Raw genomic sequence first — 25,892 nt, 5'->3', positions numbered from 1 at the left:
ACAATTCGCTGTTATAAGATGGTGCACACTCTCCTGAATCCAGGGTGCAAGGCCACTCTCAGAACAGCCTCCCGACCAGCCCTGTGAGTGAGTGGCCCCAGGTTCGCGAGTGGCTTCCTCTGCCAACTATGGGCTGCAACAGCGCTCTGCAAGGTCAGCACTGGTTCGAAGCCTACACCTTTCAAGGCAGTCTCTACCATGTATTCAGTAGAATCACCAAGTTAGGACTTTAGTGCTGTTACATGTTGTGAGGAGAACTACTTTCCATGATTCAGTTTAGCTCAACAGAATAAAGAAATTTGGGCCAAAATTACAACCAGATTATGACCAAATCTCTAAGCAAAAAAGAAAAAAGTAAATACCTGGTGAGGTTAACAAAGATGCAGTAATTCTCTTCATGTGGCCACCTACTGGTTTGTGAACTGCACTATTAAATATTAAAAATTACGAGCTTTAACAAAAATGTTTATAACAAGCCAACTCATCCAAACAGGCATTTGGCCAGTAAGAAGTTAATTTCACACCAATAAAGTTTTAGAGTGTAGATTTATTTAGGGCCATTTGCACATGTTCATAGAATAGTTTACCCCCACAAATGACAAGACAGCTCCCCTTCAGTGAGTCCCTAGCCTAAACATTATCTGCTTTACTCATACATAGCAAGAGGATAACATTAAACACAGAAGCTTTCGATTTGTGGCACCAGATGATGGTCTACACAGGGCATCCTTCAAAAGCTACAATTAGGGATCCACCTAGCTTTTCAGCAATACAAGCCCGATTGAGGTCTTCTGGCCCATTTGCTTGACACTCGTGTTTTATGCCTAGGGAGGAAAGAAAACAATTATGTTTAGTTATGGTGGCGGTTTACCTATTTCTTTAACACAGCAACTGTTTTAAAAGGCCGGTTTAAACAGGGGTGGGACAGCTGTGGCAGAGCAAACCGCGGGCGAGTACACGGTGATGAGTCATCTGAAAGCACGGGCACCGGCGAGAGAGACTCTCGAACTAGTGCTGACAAAGAGGCGCCAGACCTAGCAGCGCACATTCTAGACGCTTCCACTCACATAACAAAATCAGCCAGAATTACTCTGCGCTGTTAGGAGCAGGGGACAGGGAGGGGCAGCAGTGAGGCTGGGATGCTGGTCATCAGATCAGGAGACAACCATGCTTCACGTACGCTTTCCATAGGTAGGCTGTTTTCAACAAAAAAGTTAAAAAGCGGGAGTAGGAATCCTTTTTCCTGGTTTTTGAAACGTACGTTAATACATGAATTTGACACTTTGATTCAGCCAGCTGGATTGAGGAGTAAGAGCACAAAGGGGATCATTCTGCCCAGAAAGCAGCCCTCCGGTGGCTGCACACCCCACGTCCAGGCAGCTCTCTCAGAGACGGCCTAGTGATGGCCTTCTCGGGAGGACAGCGCACGGCACCGGGAGTCCCGTGTACAGCAGAGGCTCTGCAAACAGCTGCTCGCTTCTGAACAGCTGCCTTGTTTTCTGGTTTTCCGTAGTTTTGAGACTGTTTCTTGAGCTGCTTTTAGCACAGAGGGGCAACTTCTAGACCACGCGGGACCACCGGGAGAAAGCCAGAGATGCTTTCGCTGGGGAGAAGGGCAGGAGGGGGATGCCTTGCGAGTCACCAGAGCGTGTCCACAGAGCAGCTCCTCTCCGGGACGGCAACACAGAGCCGGGATACATCCCACACCAAACAAGCACGTGCGGAGCCAGGCAGGGATGCAATGAGGCAGCACCAGGTTTCAGGGAAGGAAGTGAGAATTTTGTTTTCCCACGTAAAACAAGCTAAGGCAAATCTGCCCTACTGCAAGAATATAAAACCAGTCACAGTGAAACCAAATGAACATGACCATGGGCCAAGCCCTTGTGACCTTGGCTCGCCCAGCGGTTTGGAGCCAGTCACAGCAGGAAGGCGGGCACCTTCCCACCCTCAGCTGGGAGGACCCAGGCCCACAGAGGTTATGCAGTCTGGGCTGAGCCACACAGCAGTTAGATGACAAGCTCAGCCCTCAGTGGGCTACGGGCACTGGCCCCATGCTCTGTCCATCATACCAGCATCTCCATCTGGTTGGAGACAGAAAGTAGGTCCAGGCCATCTTCTCAGGATCCCCGTGACCCAGCGGCAAGTCACATATAACCGGCCAGCCCTGGCCAGTCTCCTTTGGACACAGTTGAGTCAATAACCTAAAAACCATACCATTCCAAAGAAAAGCCAGCAATAAGAGCATCCCTTCCCATTTATGAACACGTCCTTTTTGCTACTTGGCTACGTTCAGAGGTAATAGCAGATTTATCACTTACTATGACCGATATAAACCAATTTGTCTCCACCTGCCCTGAGAGAAACTTGGCAACGTCTGAAACTAGTTTCAAACCAGACTGAACAAGCCACACACACACACACACACAATGTTGAGAGGGCAGAGTATCAGGCACAGGCCTCCCGGCCCAAGGGCCTGCAGGAGGCAGAGACGTGCTGAGAGCCGGCTCTGCCTCCGGGTGTCCTCAGAACAAGCAGTGCCCTTCGCTCTGTGTGGAGGTTTGCCAAGGAGATGAGGCGCCGCTCTGAAATGAAGCCCCACTCCTTGGCTTGCCACACCCGACCCCTGGCGGAGGCTAGACCTTACCTTGGAACTTCTTTTTGATGGCATCCTTGGAGCTCGCATAGATCATTTTACTCTTCAGAGGAGCTAGTTCTGGTGCCCTGGAGAGGAGAGGGGCCCCAAAAGAAGAAAACCAGTTTAGAGAAAGCACAACTAACATCGCGCTACACAACTGCATCAGATGGGGGAGGGCCCTCAGCCTTCTGGGAGAACTTTTCCAACTGCACGGTTTTCCAGTTCTGCTCCGAGACTGTGCCGGACGCGCATACATAGAGCAACTTGTGTTGACCAAGGAAAAAAGTCAGGGACCAATGATCAGATTCAGTTAATGGAGTGAAAATAAACAACACTGGATAATTCACTGTATTATCAATTGTCTTCTTGAAAATACCTTTTTAATCATTTGTATCAATAAAGGATTGAGTTCAGGCTAATAAACCACCATCTTCGTGAGAGGTTTTTTAATAATTTCTGGTGGGAAAAACTTTCAAAATACAGGAAAGTATAGAGAATAATCTGTGAATCAAGTATCTGCCACCCAGAATTAAGAAATGCTCCCAATTTTTGCTTCAGGTTTTTTCGGGAGAAGAATGTGAGTGAAGTCCAAGTCCCCACACTGCCCTCCTGGTCACTGTGCCCAGGTCCACTCCAGCAGCAAACTCTGACCGTGTGCGCCTGTTTTCCATCTCGGTCTAGCGTCACAAAACACAACACAAAGATTTCTTCTTCTAAGCTTAATGGAAGTTCAGCGATAATGATGTCTTGCTAATATTACTATTACGTTACATTCACAGATTTTTCAGTGCCTCCCCCTCTTGAAAAAATACTGCATACGCTTTACCACATTCATTAGCAGCAATACTGAAAAGCAACAGATATATTAACAACCCACAGAAAAATCTCATCTCCTCAAACTGCATATCCACACATGCATTATTTCTCACTGCACCACTGAACCTCAGGCCCGCCTGCGTTCTACACTACATGACACCAAAGGGTAAAAGGAGTGTAGTTAAATACTTTTAAGCACTTAACAACTCCATTTAGTGGCCACATTTCCAGGACATCAACAATCATGAACACCATGGACTTGTGTGTCCCTCACCTAGTCTGATGCCTGCCAACAGCAGGCCAAGTCTATTCTTGGGAACAAGATGCGCATTCCTCCCCATTCTAGGGTCCAAGGAGGGTGGCAAAGCCACAACGTGGACCTCAGATACACGAGCTACAAAATTCAGTGGGTACGTTTCTTATGCAAAATAGGTCAGGGACAAAAAAAGCTTTAGCTGTTCTCATTTTACTCTAACCAGATCTTTAAAATACTTTAAGAGCCATTCCCTGGGCCCTAAACAGAGCCTTTTACAGGAAACTCCTAAAATAAGGTTTTATGTTTTAAAAAGTAACAATGCAAAATAAAACACAGCACTAACACTGGAATTTTCTCTTCTTCATTCATTTCCCAAATGTTCTTTAATGACAATGTATCATTTTATTAGTGGGGAAAAAAAGGGATAAAAAACCAGGATAAAAATAGTGCAAATAAAGGAAATATTCACCAATTTAAAAGCTTAAACTTTTACCTGCCGTATCTGCGGCTCAGAGTAAATTCCAGAGGGGCCAGGGCTCTCCCTGCTTTTTTCACAGCTACTTTCCCAGCCCTAACACAACACCTGGCATGCAGCAGAAATAAAAGTTTAACAGATGCACTTTCATTCAACATGCTCAGTGTTAATACTCAGTACTATCTTTAAGCATGTGTCTGTGGCTACCAGGCCTGCTCCACAGCAAGAGCCCAATATGACCTCACGACTGTAACCCCAAGGCATCTCTGCAACCCCATGGCATCTGTTTCCCCAGGTGCAGCCAAGGGCCGCAGTGGACTAGGGGTGGCCTAGAGTCACATTCCTTGAAACCAGAATGCTCTGATCTCCCAGTCCCCTGGCACACAGCTAAAGAGCTAAACCCCTGCTTGCCTTGCCCAGCTCAGGCCAAAGGATCAAGAGGACCCACAGGGCCCACCCTTGCTCCCCAAATCACAAGCCATTACCACCTGCCCCTTTAGAAGCTGGAGAGATTCTCACTATGTGGCAATTCCATATCATGGGATGTACAGTAATATGATTAAGTGAGGATCAGGGTGACTTTCAAGTCAAACTTAATCTCAAGTATGAATTTACTTGAAAAGACCAGAATAATTTAAACAGCCTTTCAAGAAAAAGGCCATGTAAATGGCTCTACAGTTCTTTCCCGCTGTGTAAAGCAGCACTGTTGACAGAGCTTTCTGCAGTGATGGGAATGTTCTGTCTCAGCGCTGCCTAACGAGGCGGCCACTCATCACACGTGACTACTGGGCATCTGAAATGTGGCGACTCAAACTAAAGCCGAACTTCTGATTTTGTCTCATGTCAATAGCCCCAAGAGGCCAGCAGCTACCCTCCTGGAGAGTATGGACGAAGAACAAATCCCAATCAGAGATGACGACCGCACCCGCTTCAAAAGCACAAATCAATTGGGAAGAGGGCTGGCTCTGGGCACAGTGTCTTGAAGACTCTGGAGAGGAGCTAAGCTGACAACAAGAGATTAACTCTGAGTTTATGAAAACTTGATATTTTTAACAATGCTTACCACAGGAAAAACATCAACTCCTCTTTTCTGGATTCCTTTGTTTCAAAGCTTGCATCATACAGAGCATAGCGACAATCTTTTTCAGGAAGCATCCCCACAAAATGCTTGAAAGGATCGGTTATGGTGACACCAACATCTCCCACCAAGATCTCTTTGCCTTCCTCCACGATGATGCACTTTTTGTCTGCACTGAGACAGAAGATGACAGCCTTCTTTCTTTTCTTGATTTCCTCTGGCGTGGAGCACTTCCGAACTTTCATGTCATAAAAAATGCGACATACTTCATCGGCAACTTGCACTCCTGAGGCCTAGAGTGAGAAGAAAAGAACATCTTAAAGGGGTACAACCTTTATCATGCCAAATAAAAAACACTATGACTTCTGGTTATAGACTGGTATGCACTTACATGTCATCTACTAGGAAGACTAGAAAATCTGAGCTGCAAACACTAATCGCAGTCATTAAACTTTAAAAAGATGACACGTACAAAGCCGTTCATCACATTACGTGGGAGTAAGGGAAGATGTGGCCATAGCGGCTCCTCTGACCCCAGAACCTGGAAGACAGAGCTTCCTGGGGTGGTAGGCTAGTTTCTTCTCACAGAGGTTGCTCAGAGCCCAGACTGTGGGGAGTTCCCTCTGCAGTTCAGGTGTTAACACCCCCTCCCAAATTCTTTTCATAACGAGTAACAGATGGTCAGAGTAGCTGGGTTGGGAAAACTCCACTTCTACAGCATACCCTTTGCTAATATTTTAAAGGTTTTTGTTCTATTCACATGTCAAAATTATGATTAATATCCAGTAATGTATCAGTCACATACCTTTAAAATTTCACTTAAAAAATCGCCAACTTTTAAATTAAAATTAGAATAAGTAAGATTGCTAGGAGACTAGACCTTAACTATTTACACCACAAGTAAAGAAATATTTATGTGATGTGATACAAGTATTAGCTAACTAACAGTGATAACTGTATTGCAATACATAAATGTATCAAAAACCAACACCCTGTAAACCCTAAGCTTACATGTTACATGTCAATTTTATCTTAATTAAAAGTAGATATTCACTGTTATAACAAAGAGGATAACTTAATTCGGGATTGTACTGACCAGAAGAAAACACACAACCTTTTATCATATAATATTTGCTATCCCTAAATGAAGAAGTGGTCACACAAGATGTTGGTAACAGAAGATCTAAAACTGGGTTTTGATCTTTTCATCTTAAGGAATGTGCTATTCTCATTAACTTTATTTACAATTTTTTATGCTTCATTAACTACTTTGGTTTGCATGTTAGCTTTTCTAAAACAAGAATTGTAAACTTAATGGAATTTAACTACTGAACAATACCAATTGTTAATGATACCCAAAATTAACATCAAGTTTTTAAGAAGTTAAAATGCATGTGAGATGAAAAAATAACCCGCACACTAGGAAAAAATATTTGCAAACGATACATCCAATAAGAAATTTGTATCTAGAATATAAAAAGAAACCTTATAACCACAGTTTAAAAAAAAAAAAAGACAACCCAATCTAAAAATGGGCAAGCGATCTGAATAGACATTTCTTTAAAGAAAATTTTAAAATGGCCAAGAAGCACTTCGAAAAAATACTCAACATTACTAGTCATTAGGAAAGTGCAATAAAGTCAAAACCATAATGAAAAAATACTGCACACACACTAGGATGGCTGTTAACAAAAAAAGATGACAATGACAAATCTTCGTGAGGCTGTTGATAAAACAGGGCCCTTAAACATTGCTGAAAGAACCTGTCAAACAGCACAGATGCTTCAGGAAACCGTCTTGCAGTTCCTCAAAACATTAAGCATGGAGTTAACACCCAGCAATGCCACTCTTAGTTGTATATACAAAGGAAGTGAATGTCCATACAAAAATCTGTACCTGAAAGTTCATGGCAGCATTATTCCTAACAGCCAAAAAGTAGAAAGAACCCAATGTTTATCAGCTGGTGAACAGATAAACAAAACGTGGCATATCCATACAATGGAATCTCACTCATCATAACAACGAGATGCTGTCACCTGCTACACTTCAAACTGTACCTTGAAAAAGATTATGCTAAGTGAAAGACTGAATTGGGAGGCTGAAGAAGACTCTAATTAGAGTCCCTTGGACACCAAGGAGACCAAACTAATCAGTTCTAAAGGAAATCAACCCTGAATATTCACTGGAAGGACTGATGTTAAAGCTCCAATACTTTAGCCCCCTGACGTGAAGAGCTGAGTCGACTCATTGGAAAAGACCTTGATGCTGGGAAAAATTGAGGGCAGGAGGAGAAGGGGGCGACAGAGGATGAGATGGTTGGATGACATCACTCCATACACATGAGTTTGAGCAAATTCCGGGAGACAGTGAAGGACAGGGAAGCCAGGCATGATAGTCCATGGGGTTGCAAATAATCAGACACGACTGAGCAACTGAACAAATGAAAGACCAGATGTAAGAGGCCACATATCTCACAATTCTATTTTCATAAAATGTTCAGAGCAGGCAAATCCATGGACAGTAGATGAGTGGTTGGAGAGGGAATGGAGAGTGACTACGGAGCCTCTTTCTGTAGAGACAGAATGTTGTGGAATTTGACAGTGGTGATGGGTGCACGACTCTGGAGATAAAACTGAAAATCTGTGAACTGTACTTTAAGGTCTATGAACTGACTCTCAATAAAGCTGTTACTTAAAACTGCATGTAAGAATTCTGGGGGTTAAAATACACAAAGATCCTAGCAGTTACTTAGTATTAAGGTAACTGGGCCATTTAATCATTCATTCATTATAAAAGTCGGACATGGCTGAGCAACTGAACCACAGTCCCACCTAATCTAATCCACATCCAATCACTAAAGTTAACGTGTCAGTTGCTCAGTTGTGTCCCACGCTTTGCGGCCCCATGGATTGTAGCCCACAAAGCTCTTTTGTCCGTGAGATTCTCCCGATAAGAATACTGGAGTAAGTAGCCATTCCCCTCTCCACGGGATCTTCCCAATTTAGGGATTGAACCCAGGTCTCCTGAATCACAGGCAGATTCTTTACTGTGTGAGCCACCTGGGAAGCCATAATTCACCTCAATCTCACCTGATCTAATCCAAATCTAACCATATTCACTTCAGTCCTAACTAATCTGATCCACATAGATACAGAAAATTAAGGCCAGAAAATTACCTCAAAAGTCGCACAATATCACTTTCCCACTTCTAAAAACTACTTTCTTAAACCTTCTGTTACTGCTTTAGGAGAAATATTGTTCCAGTCGTCACAGTCATCTATGTAAAGCAAGTTAATCTTTATTTTGATTTTTTACCCTTCTCTGCCTCATTCACTCTTTATACCTCAGATCAATTCTCTAAAACCAAGTTGAGTTAAAACCACTACTGCATACTTCCATGTGTCTCAAACCCATGACACTCACTACAGTTTCAAGTCTTGTCTGTAAGATTATTTGACTGTCTCCCCAAAGGGGTGGTAAGTGCCTTAACACTCTTAAGTCTGTCTTGTTCACTTTTATATTCCCTTGAAATCAAAGATGAATCAGATTCTCAAGGACATGCACTGATGGAGAAGACGAAGACAGGGGTAAAACACTCATTATTCCTTGATAAACTGCAACAGAAGGGCGTTTATAGCAGGCAAACTGGGGGTGGGGTGGGGACACAGGTAAGTCACGGAGCGTTTCCACTCTCTCGTGAGTCACTCTTTCTGAGGGACTGGAAGGATGAAAAGACAGTTTCTGACTAACAGGACCCAGCGTGCACAACACGAGAAGAGGGGACTGAGATGGGGATGGGCAGGGGGAGGGGGGAGGCACTGGATATTTTCAACATAAAGGTGACCAGAGCTGCGCTTTTGGAAAATAATGAAGAGACGCATAAGACAACCAAGCAGGAAGAGAACTGTGGCAAGACCATCACCTGCAAGGCTGATTCTGTCAGCAAGGCAAGAGCTGATGAAGACCTCATCAGGGAAAGGGGAAGCACGCAGGGAGGAGGGTAGGCGGACGCGCTGAAGGTGACAGTCACCTGTGCACCACACCCTGGCTGGGAAGGGAGGGTCGGAAGGAGTGAGTCAGAATCAGTATTTAGTCAGCAGGAGGCTGACTAACATCACGAAACACTCATCTTCTCTAACCGGACGTTATACAAGCACAATCTCTTTGTGACGAGTTAATGCTGTAACACCAGCTTTTGCCCTTGAAAGTAATTTAAAAAATGTACAAGGCAACATGTTTATTTGATTCAATTGTAATGAATAAAATACGCTTCAATATGTTAGACTTTGGTTTACTTAGCGTATACTTGGAATGTATTTGGTATGGAAGATTAAACAACTGGTCCCTAGACCCCTGATAATGACTCTTATGAAGCTAAACTAAAACAAAAACCGCAAGGGCCGACTGAGAAGGCAAGGGAACCACTACTCCTCCAGCCCAACTGGCTCTGCCCGCGCCCCCCACCCGCACCCGCTACGGCTCGGGGCACCAGCAGGGCTCTTCTTCCGCCTTCCATCAGCAGGCGACAGGGAGCCAACTGCAAAGCTGGGGTAGAGACTGGTGGGATGGAAAAAAGGAAAACTAATCCTTAAGTAACTATAGTTTACTAACTTTTTAGAGGCCAAAAGAAGCTAACTTGAAATTAAAGTATCAGAATTATGACAGCAACAGCTCCACCCAAGCTTCCCCACAACCAGCTGCGTCGCCCCGGGTGTGTCACTTAACATCTCCAAAGTAAACGAGTTCCTCAGCTGACTTATTAGATCAGTATTATCACCTGGGGATCCTGTTAAAATGCAGATTGTGCAGATTCCGATTCAGAGTATCTGGGGCAGACTCTGAGATTCTTACATGGCCAATAAACTCCAGGCGAAGACTGATACACTGCTGCTTTAAGTTTCAAGAAACATGATAAAATCTTAGCACTCATTGCTATTTTACTTCTCTGCCTACAAGTTTAATTTTTATAATGAAGCAGTAGAGATAAGAGTACATTACAAAAATGAATAGGCCCAAAGTCAAAGCATTTTTGGGAACACGGTCTCCTTGTAAAGCCTAAAGGGGTCCCTTCTCCACATGGTGTTTCAAACAGAAGACACAGCAGTAAAGAAGCCAATTATTCTGAAATATGGTCCATCTATCATAAAGATTAAGAATTCCTATGAGTAGTAAGTCCCCTGGATTTGTTACCACAAAAAGACATTACAAGGAATCTTCAAAGCAGGTGTAACCCTGATACACACAACCACTTGTTTACTGTGTTTTTACCTAACAGAAAAGATCCTCTCCCATAAGTATCAGTTTTCAGTATTTTTCTAAAATGTTAATTATTAACATATTAACTGCTAAGCTGTCATAAAAAACATCCAAAGTCTATTTTTTTTTTAAAAGGAAAACCAAGCTCAGTTGGGATTCTAAATTAATTTCTCTGGTGGTCTAGGGGTTAAGACTCCGTGCTTCCACTGCAGGGAGTACCAGTTCGATCCCTGGTTGGGGAACTAAGATTCCACATGCTGTCCAGCAAGGCCAAAAAAAAAAAGGAAATTTATTTCTAGAGAGTTATTTTTATTCAACTGCAAAGTTTTAACAATAAAGACCTTTAAAGGATACTCTGAAATAGGACCAAAATCTGCTGCAGTTAGGAAAGAAAATCTTGAGAGCAAAAATAGATCTGCTATTACAACAAGAGCCTTGTGATTACCTTAAAAAGATATGTTATCCACGATTTGAGTTTCTCTCTGTTCTGTATCAGTGACCACTGGAGAATTAGCAGTTGCTCTTAGAACTCCACCCCCATGTCAAAATAGTTGCTGTTAAATGATTAACTTCACTGTATTTTATCTCATGTGGCTACCAGTTTTAACTTGTTCTTGAAGCATGGGAGTGCTTAGCCCACCAGGCTCCTCTGTACATGGGGATTCTCCAGGCAAGGATATTGGAGTGGCTTACCATGCCCTCCTCCAGAGTATCTTCCCAACCCAGGGATTGAACCCAGGTCTCCTGCATTGCAGGTGGATTCTTTACCGTCTGAAACGGATCTCAAACCTGAGTCATCTCTAGAAGAGCTTCTGTAAAACACTGATTCAGAGACTAAATGAATACATGGAGGCACTGCCTTTTATACTCAACATACACTCAATGTACACTTGTTTTTAAAAACTTATCTTTACTAACAGAGAGGGAAGGAAAAGCTACAAAGACTGTAAAACACTGGGTATTTTAAAGTTGCAGATGAGTGAACACATTTAAAACATCAATTCTCTCCATTCTAGTGGAAGGGTGGTAAGCTTCGAAAGAAGCTCAAGTTTCTGATTCAATTACTGTAAACAATTGAACCAGCTAAAATGTGATGGTTCACAGCAGCCCATCTTTCCCCAGAATATCACAGTGGTCTATGCCTACACCACCAAACGCAAGGACGACGCCTGACCGGCTCCAAACTTGATGTCAGCTATACCCAACAAAGCCCTCACTGCAGAAAACAGGAATGAAAGCTACTGTCTTACCTCCGAAAATTATTATATTTTAAAAAATTATTTCTCTAAGCTGAGAGAGTCTGAAATATTTGAAAGTAGGATATTGCATAGCAGACAAATACAATTTCAAATTTACAAAAACCTGGCAGAAAAAAAGGCATTAATTACGTCCTTTCTCAACCTGCCAACTCTTAACACCCAGCATAAATGCTAATCAAAGGAACTGGGGAGTTTTAAATGGGTTCATGAATATCCTTTACCTACACTCTCCTTGCACAAGGGCCAGGAGAAACAGAAAATTACTGACTACAAAATATTTAGGCTTCTGCCTACTACACACAGTGCCTCGGAGCAATAATGTTGAGATAACAAATGAGAGTGACAACTATGTCAGGGACATTTTTACATGTAAGGTTTAAAAGCCTCACAGATTCTGGGTCAAGAAGGGTGCTGAACACGTACATCTGTCTCCCTACCAAAATGCCACTGAATGTTCAAATAAATACGAATGAAAGTCTGAGAAGGATTTAGGTGCCCAGGTCTCCTCCTGAATGCCACTCTGCCGCCACCCCACATCCCAGGAATTCTGGCGAGGGTCAACAGAAGAGTCTTTCTGGCTCAGTTAACACGCCGAAAACAGGAAAATAGGTGGCCATGTGTAGGTGTCACTCTACCACCAGGCCCTGAAGCCTGACCAGGCATCTCTGACTCTGCAGTCCACTGTTCCAGAGAGCCGTGCTGAGCCATAGTACCTTCTGTGATGACACAGACGTTCTCCGTCTGCACTGTTCAACGCAGCAGCCACTACCACACGGGTGACTGAGCATGTGAACTACGGCTGATGCAACTGAGGACTTTAAGTAGCTTAATATAAAACATACAAAAAATTTACTCAATACATACTAAAACAGTACATTTTGGGTAAACAAATTTATATAGCTTATTATGTCATTTTCTGTCTTGGAAAAACTATTTAGCTTTATGGATGCCTCGTATCATCAGGAACCTCAGTTACTGTAGTAGGCAGTAAAATAATGCCTCCAAGGGTCAGGATTTCAACTTGAGTTTAACAATTATAGCCAACTACTGCTGGAGGTGAGGAGGCAATCTTGGGGGGGAATTCAGATAATAGACTCTCTGAGAGGGGTGTATTCCATGTGTTAATTTGGAAAAAGTCAAAACAACCAGATAATTTAAAACTTATAAACCTGACCTACATCAGTAAACCACAATTCACAAGGATGAAAACTTGGACCTGTGGGGTGAGCTAACAGTTTCTGTACTACAGTCTGTCCCTGCCCAGTAAGTATAGATCAGACCATCGACACACAGCATCCTCTATCCCTTGGTAAGTCCAAACTGTCCAGAGCTGCTGAGGATGGTTTTATATATTGTGCCTTGCTCATGGGGGCCTGACCAAGGGCGCAAGAAGGAGCTAGTTAAGTTCCTGTCCCACTAGCCAAGATAGGTAGGTGCCCATAGGCCCTCGATGTGGGACAGCCTGTCTCCCAAGGCCACACCACCCCGAGGGATGGCCACTCTTTCATTTAAACAGTCACTACAAAGACTATCAGTGATCCAGAAAACATTCCAAGTTAACTCCCTGCCCTAACTCACTGGTTCATTCCCCCAAACCAGGGCGACCGAACAGCGTTAAATTGATAGCCAATTACCACTTGTACAAGTCCTTCTTCACCTCACAGCGAAACAAACCATGTCCTTGAGACAGTCTATGCAGATCAAACAGCAACTCTACCAGCTATATGGTAAAATTCAGAGGTGCACAAAAATGATTTTATGGATACACTTTACTTAGTTGGGCGGGGGGTGGGGGTGGTGCGGGGAACCTCTACTTCAAAAACCTAAATTCTCTGAACCACCAGCCATAACCTCACCAGAAAAACAAATCTTACAGAAAAATTATTTCAACACCAAAGTAGACTAGACATAATAAAAGCCCAGTTGCTAAAAAATAATCAATCTCTCTTGCTCGGATTGCCTGCACTCATACAGACAATCTGACTAGGGTTAACAGGTTCCTCACCCAAGCTGGGAAGCAGGGAGTCAGAGAGGGTGGGGAGGAACAATAACAAACCGGACAGAGAAATAAAACCTAACAACAACAATAAAATACATAAAATTAACAAAAAATTTAAAAACAACAATAAAAAAAAAGTAACAATAAACCTGACAGAGAAAATAAAAGTCCCCATTCCCCTCCTACCCACTCCCAAAATGTAGACAGAAGAGCGGGAGGGGGAACACCAAGCAGCAGCGAGCACAATGGCAAGCAGTCCTAGGTCTTTCCTGTTCTCTTTCAAGCGTCTCATTTCCTTCAGGATAAACCCATGCCACGCAAGTCCTTTATGCCGTAACCTTCCAGTCTCCTTTCCCACTTCTCCCCGACACCTACCACGTAACTGCAGTCAGGCACAACTGTGACTCCCTGAATGCACCACACACATGAGTGGTGCTTTACTTTCCTCCTCTCCTCTGGCAAAGCCACGCACGAGTGGTGCTTTACTTTCCTCCTCTCCTCTGGCAAAGCCTCTAGGGCTCAGCTCAGGCATCTCCTCTGGGAAGTCAAGGCTTACCTGGTCCCTCAACCACCATCTGAACCCGAGTGACTCAAGGCTTCCATCTGCCAAGACAGAGGATAATCATTCCTAGCACAGCATCACCAAGGACGTGATCAACTTTCTCTAGACTGCACTCCTTAAGGGGAAGAACTAACTATTCTACCTAAGAAATATCATCTACTTGATTAGGTTCTGAAAAATGATTCTTCCATTTTTATGAAATGCCCTTCAACATGTTTTTCCCCATCCTTTACAGTACAATTCTTACACCAATGAAAAGATTGTATCTCAAAACTTTAGGGTCTCCTGAAGGGGAAAAAAAGAGCAAAAAACTTGTAAGCAGAACTTCAGGGGTTCAGAGGTTGAGACTCTTCACTCCCAAAGTAGGGAGTCTGGGTTCCATGCCTGGTCAGGAAACTAGAGCCTACATGCCACAACTTGGACCCAGCGCAGCCAAATAAATAATTTTTGTTTTAAATTTCCTTTAAAAAAAGGAATTTCCTTTCTAAATTTCCTTTTCCCTGGTGGCTCAGATGGTAAAGAGTCTGCCCACAGTGTGGGAGACCAGGGTTCAATCCCTGGGTCGGGAAGATCTCCTGGAGAAGGAAATGGCAACCCACTCCAGTACTCTTGTCTGGAAAATCCCATGGCTGGAGGAGCCTGGCGGGCTACAGTCCCTGGGGTCGCAAAGAGTCAAAGACGACTGAGCGACTTCACTTTCACTTTAAAAACACTTCTAGCAATTTCCATTGATCTCCCTTGGACTGTTTTTTCCCCTGATGAGACATGCTATTCTTGTCTTTTTCTTAAAGACACAAAACTTCAGTCCTCTGAATGCTTTTTGCAAAAATTTATGTTTGGTTTTTAGGTTCCTCATAACTGATTGACAAAAAAAAAAAACTTTTAAAGAAGGAAAAATTTCACATAGCTTGATTTTATAAGTGACAACTCACCGCATATCACATCAAGGATCCATGAAAGTACTTGTGAAGATGGTGAAACTGAAAGATATTTTTTGCGCTATAACTGATAAACTGTTAATTTCAGGTGTACAGTACAATGTAATGATTCAGTATTTGTATACACTGTGAAACAGTCCCCATAAGTCTGGTGAACTTCCATCAACATAAACTTACAATCTTCTTTCTTGTGATAAGAACTTTTAAGGATTTGTTCTTTTAGCAACTTTCAAATATTCAGTAAGTACTATTTCTTATAGTCGCCAAGCTGTTCATGACATCCCGGGGACACTGGAGGTTTGTGTCTTTAGATCCCCTTCACCCATTTCGCTCACCATCCTCTTTGGCAACCATCAGTTTGTTCTCTTATCTGTGAGTGTGGGTTTTTTCTTTAGACTCCTTATATAATTGAGATCATACAGTATCTGTCTTTCTCTGTTTTACCTACTTCACTTAGCTTGTTGCCTTCAAGCTCCATCCATATTGTTGCAAGTGGTAAAACATCTTTTTTATGGCTAAGTAATATTACATTTATGTATTTATAAGTGCACATATATATGCCACATTTTCTTTATCCACTCATCCATCAATGAACACAGGCAGCTTCTATGTCTTGTCTACTGTAAAAAACGCTGCAATGAACAAGGGCTTGCATACATCTTTTATTCCTTTGGATAAATACCCAGAAGTGGATCATATGGTAGTTCTTTTTGAACTTTTGGAGGATCTCCATACTGATTTCCATAATGAAAAAAAGAAAAGAAAGAAAGAAACTGAAGTCACTCAGTCGTGTCCAACTCTTTGCGACCCCATGGACTATAACCTTCCAGGCTCCTCCGTCCACGGGATTCTCCAGGCAAGAATACTGGAGTGGCTTGCCATCTCCTTATTGAGGGGATCTTCCTGACCTACAGACCTAACCCACATGGCAGGCAGACACCTTACCGTCTGAGCTACCAGGGAAGCCCAATTTCCATAATGACTGCACCAATTTACATTCCCATAAACAGTGCACAAGGGTTCCCTTTTCTTCACATCCTCACCCACATCTGTTATTAACATTTCTTTCTTATAACTGATATTCTAATGTATATATAGTCAATTAATTTACCTCAAAAGAACCAAGATTATACAGTTGACCCTTGAATACCTTGGGAGTTAGAGGGCCCGACCCTCAGTGCAGCTGAAAAGAAGCATATAATTTTGCAGTCAGCCCTCTGAATCCGTGGTTTCACATTGGTGGATGCAACCAACCACACATTGTGTAGTACCGCAGCACAGATCTATTGAAAAAAATCCGTGGCTAAGTGGACCCAAACTGGTGCTATTCAAGGGTCACCTGTACAATGGGAAAGGACAGTGCTTTAACAAACAGTGCTGGGAAAAGTAGACAGTCATGTGCAAAAGAATCTTACAACATAAGGAAAATGACTCAAAAAATGGATTAAAGACTTGAATGTAAGATCTGAAATGGTGACTCTCCTAAAAGAAAACACAGATGGCGAACTCTTTGACAGGTCTTGGTGATGATTATTTGGATCTGACTACAAGAACAAAAGCAACAAAAGCAACAAATAAGTGGAACTATATCAATGAAGAGACTTCTGCACAACAAAGGAAACCATCCAACTGAACTCGTGGGAGAAAATATTTGCAAATCATGTACCTGATAAGGGGTTAGTATCTAAAATATGTAAAGAACTCACTCATACAATTCAGGAACAAAAAATTCAATTAAAAAATGGGCAGAAGCTCTGAATACATGTTTTTTTCAAAGACATACAAATGGCCAAGAGGCACATGAACAGGTGTTCAACATCAAGGAAACAAAATCACAATGACACACCACTTAACTCTGGTATCTTTATCAATGTCCTCTGCCTAACACATACACACAATCCCCCTCTACCCAGAACTGTATCCTAAGTGCTGAGGTCAGTTCTTGGCATATAATTTCTTAAGTATTTACTGAATAAACTGTTGATGTTGTAAACATTGGGGCTTCGCTGGTGGCTCAGATGGTAGAGTCTGCCTGCTATGCAGGACACCTCGGTTCGATCCCTATGTTGCAAAGATCTCCTGGAGAAGGAAATGGCAACCCACTCCAGTATTTTTGCCTGGAGAATCCCATGGACAGAGGAGCCTGGTGGGCTACAGTCCATGGAGCTGCAAAGAGCTGGATATGACTGCGCAACTAACACTTCCACTTCCATTGTAAACCTTGAGGGCCAAGAAGAACTGTGTTTCAATCTCCATTAATTACTTCAGGAAAAATATGAGTGGAAGACAAGATTTTTTATATTTAGAATCAAAGTCATCTGAAAAGTCAAATTAAAAAGTTGATCATAAAAAAATGATCATGTATAATGATTCCAAGCAAAATAACATGAATTTAAAGAATATAATAAACAATTAAAAAGACATGTTTTAATGCACTCACCCACTGTTTGCATTTTATCTACAATTAAACTTAAGTATGCACTAGTGTAATCAGAATATAAAGAAATGAGACTATTCATGTAATTTGGATCAAAGGTGGTTTAATATTACTATTTTAGCCAATGCTGCGGAGAAGGCAATGGCACCCCATTCCAGTACTCTTGCCTGGAAAATCCATGGATGGAGGAGCCCGGTAGGCTGCAGTCCATGGGGTCGCTAAGAGTCGGACACAACTGAAGCAACTTAGCAGCAGCAGCCAATGCTGATAAGCAGCACTTAACCATGTGCCAGGTATGCTTTAGTTTATTACATACACACCTCACCCAGAATGCTGGGATGGCAGGTACTATTACCATCCCCATCTGGAAGCATGATGAGCTGGAGACACCGCACAGTCAGTCATGTGTCTAAGGTCATATAGTTAATAAGTGGCAAGAGTCAAAACACCTAGACAGCCAGACCCGGTGTAGTCTCACAGCTATGATACAATACCCCTTCCCTGGGCTGCTGTAAGGATGAGTGAGATACAGTAACACAATGCCCGACACACAGTAAATACTTATAAGTTATCTGAGACAGCATTACTTCTTGTTCTTTGTTAAGCTTTCAAGTGCTCTTCTATGGTTCAGGATACCTCGGTGAGCATCAAATATCATTGTTTCATTTTTAAGAGAAGGGAACTGGCACTGCTGATGGGGCTTCTGTATGCCAGAATTGTATCAAAGCTGCCACTCTGGACAATACTTGCCTTATCTATCTCAAAGGATTTTCACTGTAAGACTCAAATTACATTATAACACTATACAAAGAGAAGATACTTAAAACTCAATTTTCATTGTATTTTTTTAAAAAAGGTAAGGAAGAATAATAAGCATAAAAATCAAAGCAATCCATCTCTATGGGAACCTGCCCCATCATAACGAAGAATGTCCTCTCATTCACTTTCATTCAACAACATCTGTTGCGGGCCTACTAGCAGAGACTTCATGCTATTGAAACACACAAATCCTGTCTTACGGAGCTCAACGGTCCAGTTCCACAAAACATCTTAACAAGTCCCATAAAACAGTGCAATCAGTAACAGTGCTATCTCAGCAGTCATATGCAAACATGCAGAGAATTAACAAAAGTGCTGGTATCCACATTAACTTCCCCTTACAAAGTCTGACACTGGTCCATCAAGGTAGCCACTAGCCACTACATGTGGTTTATTGAGTCCATTAAACATGGCCAGTGTGGCAAGGAACTGCATTTCTAACCATATTTCACTTTAATTAACTTAGGGACTTCCCTGGTGGCTCAGACGGTAAGAAGTCTGTCTGCAATGAAGGAGACGTGGGTTTGATACCTGGGTCAGGAAGATCCCCTGGAGAAAGAAATGGCAACCTACTCCAGTATTCTTGCCTGGAAAATCTCATGGACAGAGGAGCATGCCAGGCTTATAGTCCATGGGGTTGCAAAGAGTCAGACACAAATAAGCGACTTCACTTTTACTTTCTTTAATTAACTTAAAATTTAAAATCAATTATCCATTCCATTACTGGAAAACCAAATAAGCTTGGAGCAACTTAGGTATGTGAATCTACTTTTTCAACTGTAAAGTTTATATCTAAATATATACCAAATGTGTCCAGTGAAAACTGAGGGTCTGAATTGAGATGTGTTGAGTATAAAAATATATACTGGATTTCAAACAATTTGTATGAGAAAAGAATGTAAAATGTCTCATTTTTGCATTGATTAAATGTTGACATATTTCAGATATATTTCATCTTTTTATTTTTCTAATGGGGCTACTGTAAAATTTAAACACGTAAGTAATTCACATTTTATTTCTATTCAACAACACTGGTCTAAAGATGACTTAAAACATTCTCAACACAGAAATTTGAGAATTCCTCAGAGCTTCGACAACTGACTTATAAGATTGCTCCCTAGCAACCTAGAGAAGTTTTACCCATATTTGCCCATGCTTTACTTTCAGCTCTATTACTACCAAAAAAAAAAAACTATGAGCAAAAATGGGCTACATGAAACAATTAAAAAATAAACACTAATTACATTTACAAGTTGGCAATCTCCTGAAAACAGATCAAGATAGGAATATGGGTAGAAAATTCATCTTTCTTTTCTGTGATAAGACAAAGAGTAGCAACAACCTATAAAGTAACGCAAAAATGTTGAAAGGAGTAAACAGTCTTTCCTTAACATGATCCAAAAGCACAAACAAAGATAAATTAGTTTTAAATTAGGTTTCCTGCTATAGTATGCACTGAAGTTTCCATCTTTCAAGCACTCATCCTAAACCTTGTTGTAACAGTGTAAGATAAGAGTTCTTTGATGGTCCCTTGTCAGGTCAAAAATAAGTAAAGCCAAAGTCTCGTTATTTCACACTACAAATTAAAATATGAATTTTAAGAATTTTGATTGCATTTTTACTGAAATCGGGTATTTTTTAAAGATCTACCAAAAAATAGATTCTTCAATTTTAACACAGCAGACACATCATGAAATAGGGTAAACAGCACATAAGCATTACAATGTCAGCTACTAGAAGGCAATCTTAAAAGAGTTAAAGATCACTCAACTCTATGCAGTCCTTGTACAGAAGAGTCCATGATGAATTAAGCAACAAGTTTGTCAAAGCATTACTGAGATGGACCAATCTGACGTCTCTCTTCTATGCTTCTCCCGATGTAAAATTTCAAGCAAAATGAATAGGGGACAGCTTTTAGAAGAACAATTCCAAGTGAAACTCACTTGTAACATTGAGGCAAGGAGGCAGGGACAGAAGAAAAAGGAATTAAAACATTTCTGAGTGCGATGTATAATACAAATCTTTGGGTATATCTCTCATGGACAACCTGGAGAGGAATATTATGCTATGTGGGTAGGAAGCTCAAGATGCTGAAATGACAAGCATTATTTAGGTATGCAAATACCAAAGAGTCCAACAGAGACTAGACCTGGCTATTCAGACTAGAGCCTTCAGATCAGATCAGATCAGTCACTCTGCAGATAAAAACAATGTACATTTTAAAAAAACAGTTTTTAAAGAGTTTCAATTTTTTTTTAAATTTCAAATTGAGTTCAGCTCAATTATTACTGAAAGAAAATAGCTACATTGTCATAAAAACACAAATGTTTAGTCTTCCTATATACTAAAAACATCATTTTGACTTAAACCAGTTCTATTTGTGAAAAACGATAATGGTTATTTTTGCTTATTTTTAATAAACTTTTTTTTTTAGAGACGTTTTAGGTTCACAGCAAAATTGAGCAGAAAGTACAGATTTTCCATCTATCCCCGTGTTTGTTTTCTTTTTTCTTTTTAAAATATCTTGGCTAAATATACTGCCTAGGAAAAAAGAAAGAAAAGGATACGGATAAAGCAGAGGATGTTAATCTCCACACCCAAACATAGAACTCTCTTCTGGATCACTCTACCACTACCAGAGCCTCACAAGGGCAGCTGGCTAGAATTAAGAGTATTGAGCTTAAAGAAAAGCAGGTGCCAGAGATGAGGGACATCAGTCTTCATTACGCAGGTCTGGTTCTGAAATGTCTCATTAATATTCTTTTAAGGCTGGATTTTATGGATCCACAAATGAGCTGAGATGAAGACATGAGGAGTATTTAAACAATGTCAGGCTCACTGAGAATGTATGCGTGTAAAAAATGAAAATATACTCAGCTATTGCTAATGAGAGAAACACAAATTAAAAGAATGAGAACCCACTTCACACCTACTGGATTGGTTTTCAAGGTCACATAATGCCAAGTAATGAAAAGACATAGAGTAACTGGCTGATGGGATGCAAACTAGAACTAAACCTCACAAAGCTCTTTTTCTCAAAGTTGCAAAAGGATGCATGAAGCATGGTAACATTTATATAAAAACTAACAATACATCAAGGAAACATAATACAGATACACACATGTACAGCTCAAAGTGTGGAACATCAATGAGAATCAAATGAATCAGCTGCAGGTGACCATGTTGAACTGTACCTGAGCCCTGTGCTCCTGGAAAGCAGAGATGATTAAGAAATCCACTCCCATCATTTTGTGTTCAGGGTAACAAAATGACCCTGCCCTTCTCAGTTTATCAGCCCCAGGTTTCTTTTTTGCAGATGTTCCTCATTTTAATTAATGTTCTCTCAATCCCAACAGCCTGCAAAAATAATCTCCTTAATTGGCCAGTAAGTGTATTACTTCTTTGACAAGGAGATGTTACCTCTAGGGAGGGAAGGAAATGGGATGAAGATGCATAATTTATCTAACATAAAAACCTGAAATATGGCAAAAAGTTAATCTTCTTTTGTACATAGGAAACTGTTAATTCTGTGTACCTTCCTGCTTAAAATGTTTCAAAATCAGTTTTTAAATTATTTTAAAACCAGATATGGAGCAGAAAAGGCCCCAAGTCAATTAATCCTTTACAGACTGTTTTCAAATATGTTAAACAGGCATAGGAATAATACATGACCAGCCTTTTCTACTGGATGGCTGTAAGTAAAAACGTTTTTGCTAATCATCAGGTGGCAGGATACACTTATAATTCATTCTGAGCCAACAGCTCAGTCTGTTAGAGCCGAGTTCTGATCAGGGTGAGGTTAAGGAAGAATTAATGCCTTTGAACTGTGGTTTTGGAGAAGACTCTTGAGAGTCCCTTGGACTGTAAGGAGATCCAACCAGTCCATCCTAAAGGAAATCAGTCCCGAATATTCATTGGAACAGGACTAATGTTGAAGCTGAAACTCCAATACGTTGGCCACCTGACGGAAGAACTGACTGACTCATTTGAAAAGACCCTGATGCTGGGAAAGATTGAAGGCAGGAGGAGAAGGGGATGGCAGAGGATGAGATGGTTGAATGGCATCACCGACTCGATGGACATGAGTTTGAGTGAACTCTAGGAGGTGGTGGTGATGGGCAGGGAGGCCTGTTGTGCTGCAGTCCATGGGGTCGCAAAGAGTCAGACACAACTGAGCGACTGAAGGGTGAGATTATCATGCAGACCTTTACTATTTCGGGGGCAAGACTACACTGACTGGCCAGAGAGCCACACAGCTATGCTGCAAATGCATTTACATTATCACAAGAGTAGCTAGGCCAGTCTCCTGTGATGTGTCAATCCATACCCAACAGGAAGAACTACTCAGCAGATAACCCTAGGAATTTGATGATAGGCTGGTAAATAATCTTCGTATGAGGAAGCTGGCACACCCAGTACACATGCACACCAAAGTTTTGTTTGGAGTGTGTATATGGTTCCTGTGAAGGGCAGGCTTATGGGGTGTTTTTTGTTTTTTTCTTTTTTTTGGCACTGTAAAGTGAGACTATGCAAACATGAAATCTCATTTTAAAGTGCCCAGGGTGATTTTGGGGGTTGGTTTCAAGTTACTTTATTCCCAAGTGCTTCTAGAAGTTAGTGAGTACCAGGAAGTGATTTTGTTAATGTAGAACAAACTCATCAGCAGTTAATACTTAATCCTAAAAAAAAAGCTAAGAAACTTGGAAGCAAGCATCTAACCAACAGATCTAAATAGTTTCAAACACAGACATAAAGTGCTACAGTCTGGAATAACTTTCAATCTTTTCAATCTTCACTATATTCTTTAACAGCTGGATTGAAGGGAGGATGCTCTTGTGCTCATAAGCCTAAATCGAACAGTAACTTTTAAAAATAGTCATCTACACAAATAAACCTATCTACAGAAGAGTCTCAGACACAGAGAACAAATTCAATTCATGGTTGTGAAGGGGGAGGAGGTTAGGGGAGGGATGGAGTGGGAGTTTGGGGCTAGCAGATGGAAACTACTATACAGAGAATGGATAACTAGGTCCTACTGTACAGCAAAATAAATCATATTCAAATATCCTGTGACAAACCACAATGGAAAAGAATACTTAAAAAGAGAATGTATACATGTGTATGTATGTGTGTGTGTATATATATATATATGTACAACTGAAGCACTTTTCTGGGCAGCAGAAATTAACACATTGTAAATCAACTACACAATTAAAAAAATAGAAATAGTCATCTGCATTCTGAACTCACATTGAAAGCATCCAAACAAGAGTAGTTCATAAATTCTTCCTAAGTTTGAAACGTATTCAGACTCCACCCATCTTGATTTTTATTTCTCCTCCTCGAGCCATAAATAAAACCGACCATTTTATTTGAATGTACAGAAATGAAGTTAAGCTTTAAAATTCAAGCATTTAACTAAAGTAAAAAGGTTTGATTCTTTTTTCAAACAGAAAATGAAGCTACATCATATCAGAAAGCACTAAAGCAGGCTCCAATCTGATTCAAAGCACTTTCACTGGAGTGGATGGCCTTAAATTGATGAAAACTCAAAGCCGTTGGATGAAGTCTTTTAGTGTAGAGTAATATATAAAGTAGTATAATCTTAAAGCAGTTAAAAAGTTGTAAGATGCTGATCCTCTCTGTAGCTCACAGAATTAAACCAAAGAAGAATCAAAAATCGAACAGCAAATTCCTACTCCGTATTCTCAGTCATTAAGAAACTACTGGTTAATCTTTTTTCTTCCACTAATGAGCCACTCGGCATAACTATGAAAGAATACCTTAAGAAAATCCAAACTGTTACTCAGTGAAAACATTTTGTATGCAGATGAACTGGTACTAGCTGCTTTCAGGCAGACAGATGCAATAACAGTGTAATATTTCTAACAAAGTCTGGTAAGCCTTCGCCTGCAAATCATTGACCAAAAATGGTAACAGTGTGCGCGGACTAAAGAAAATGACTAAACGTTCTACTTGGTTGTCCAGTTAATACCACGGTTCTACAGCAAACTAGAATGCTACTTTGGAGGGAAAAATAGGTACATTAAACAAAAGGTCCAACATCTAGAATATGCAGAACATCTGTTTACTTTTAAGCAACTCGGATAACTTGATAGACTTGACAAAGCTTTTTCATTTATTTTTATTAGCATCCCAGCGTCAGGGCCACCCCGCTGTACGCCAAGGGCTGGCAGAACCAACCTGCCTGCAGGTAAAAGAAAATCTGTGACCACACGGGGAAGCCAGACAGGCCACCGCCCGGCCGGACCGGAGGGACGCGGACCGAACCGTCGGGGGCAGCAGTCAAGTGCCACAGGCCAGGTTCAGAATCACCAGGGTCAGGCCAGGTGGTCATCCCGCGCCCCCCCTCCCCCGCCCCAGGTGGCTCAATCAAGGCCTCATTCCTTTCTCTAGATGCACAGACCTACCGGGCCGAAACCACCCGAGTCGCTGACCGCCCGCGCCCGGCCTCGGCCAAACCAGCGCCGACGAAGCCTCCACTGGAGGGAGGGCAGGTGGGCCCTGGCGGCGAAGCCGGGGCGCCGGGCGATCGGCCCCGGCTGGGCTGCCGAGGCCGCGCGGGAGGCCTCGCGGCGGCGGCGACAGCGAGAATGTGGAGGCCGGCGAGTCGCCCCGGCGCGCGGCCCGGCGGGTCGCGGAAGCCGGGGTCCCTTCTTCCCTCCCCTGCCGCCCCGACCTCGAGGCGCCCCAGAATCCCGCTCACCATGTTCGCCGCGGCGGTCGCAGAGCGCGGAGAGGGAGCCGGCCGGCGCCGAGTCTACGGAGCGTCCTCTTCACCGCAGCCCGGGCGAGCCTCCCGGGGGTGGGCGGGCACCGCGGGCCCCGACGCGGCTGCGCACGTCACGCGCTGCCCACCGTTGCTAGGCAACCGGCCGGCCTGGCAACGCCCCGTCCCCGCGGACCCGCCCCACTCCCCCATCTCCATCCCTCAGCCTCCTCTGACTCCGGGCAGGCGGGGTCCTCCTCAGCTTCCGGATACCGGGGGGTGGACCCAGTACCCCTCATCAATTAGGGGCGCTGACGAGGTCCTCCCCAAGCTCGGACGAGGAGGCGGAGCTTGAGCAGGGGGCGGGGCACGTGGGCCCCGCCCACTGCGTTGCCGTTGTCCTTACATGGAAGTAGCCACCTGGCCAGGTGTGCGCCGCGGCGAGGGGCGGGACCGAGGGGGGGGGTGCCGAGGAGGGCCGAGGGGCGGGGCCTGAGGGCCGAGGAAGGCAGAGGGGCGGGGCCCGCGGCTGTGGAGACCGCAGGGAGGGTCCGCTGGAGCCCGGCGCCGGCCTCATGGGGGGCGCGTCCCGCATTTTTTTACCTACTTTGGTGCGATTCCCGCCAGCCTCC

General features: G+C 42.6%; 1 protein-coding gene across 1 annotated transcript; it reads right to left on the bottom strand.

Moving 5' to 3' along the window:
- Positions 1-528: 528 nt before the first annotated feature.
- Positions 529-25,311, bottom strand: DSTN (destrin, actin depolymerizing factor). The gene is made up of 4 exons (NM_001015586.1): positions 25,258-25,311; positions 5,246-5,553; positions 2,645-2,721; positions 529-824 (listed from the first exon to the last, which is right to left on the bottom strand). The coding sequence occupies exons 1-4, from the start codon at positions 25,258-25,260 to the stop codon at positions 715-717; spliced, it is 498 nt and encodes a 165-aa protein (NP_001015586.1). The 5' UTR covers positions 25,261-25,311; the 3' UTR covers positions 529-714.
- Between the last annotated feature and the right edge of the window lie 581 nt (positions 25,312-25,892).

This window comes from Bos taurus, chromosome 13 (genome assembly GCF_002263795.3).
Source record: "Bos taurus isolate L1 Dominette 01449 registration number 42190680 breed Hereford chromosome 13, ARS-UCD2.0, whole genome shotgun sequence".
In the NCBI taxonomy this organism is placed as follows: Eukaryota; Metazoa; Chordata; class Mammalia; order Artiodactyla; family Bovidae; genus Bos; species Bos taurus.
Note: the sequence above shows the minus strand (reverse complement) of the source record. Positions and strands in the feature narration are given on the sequence as shown.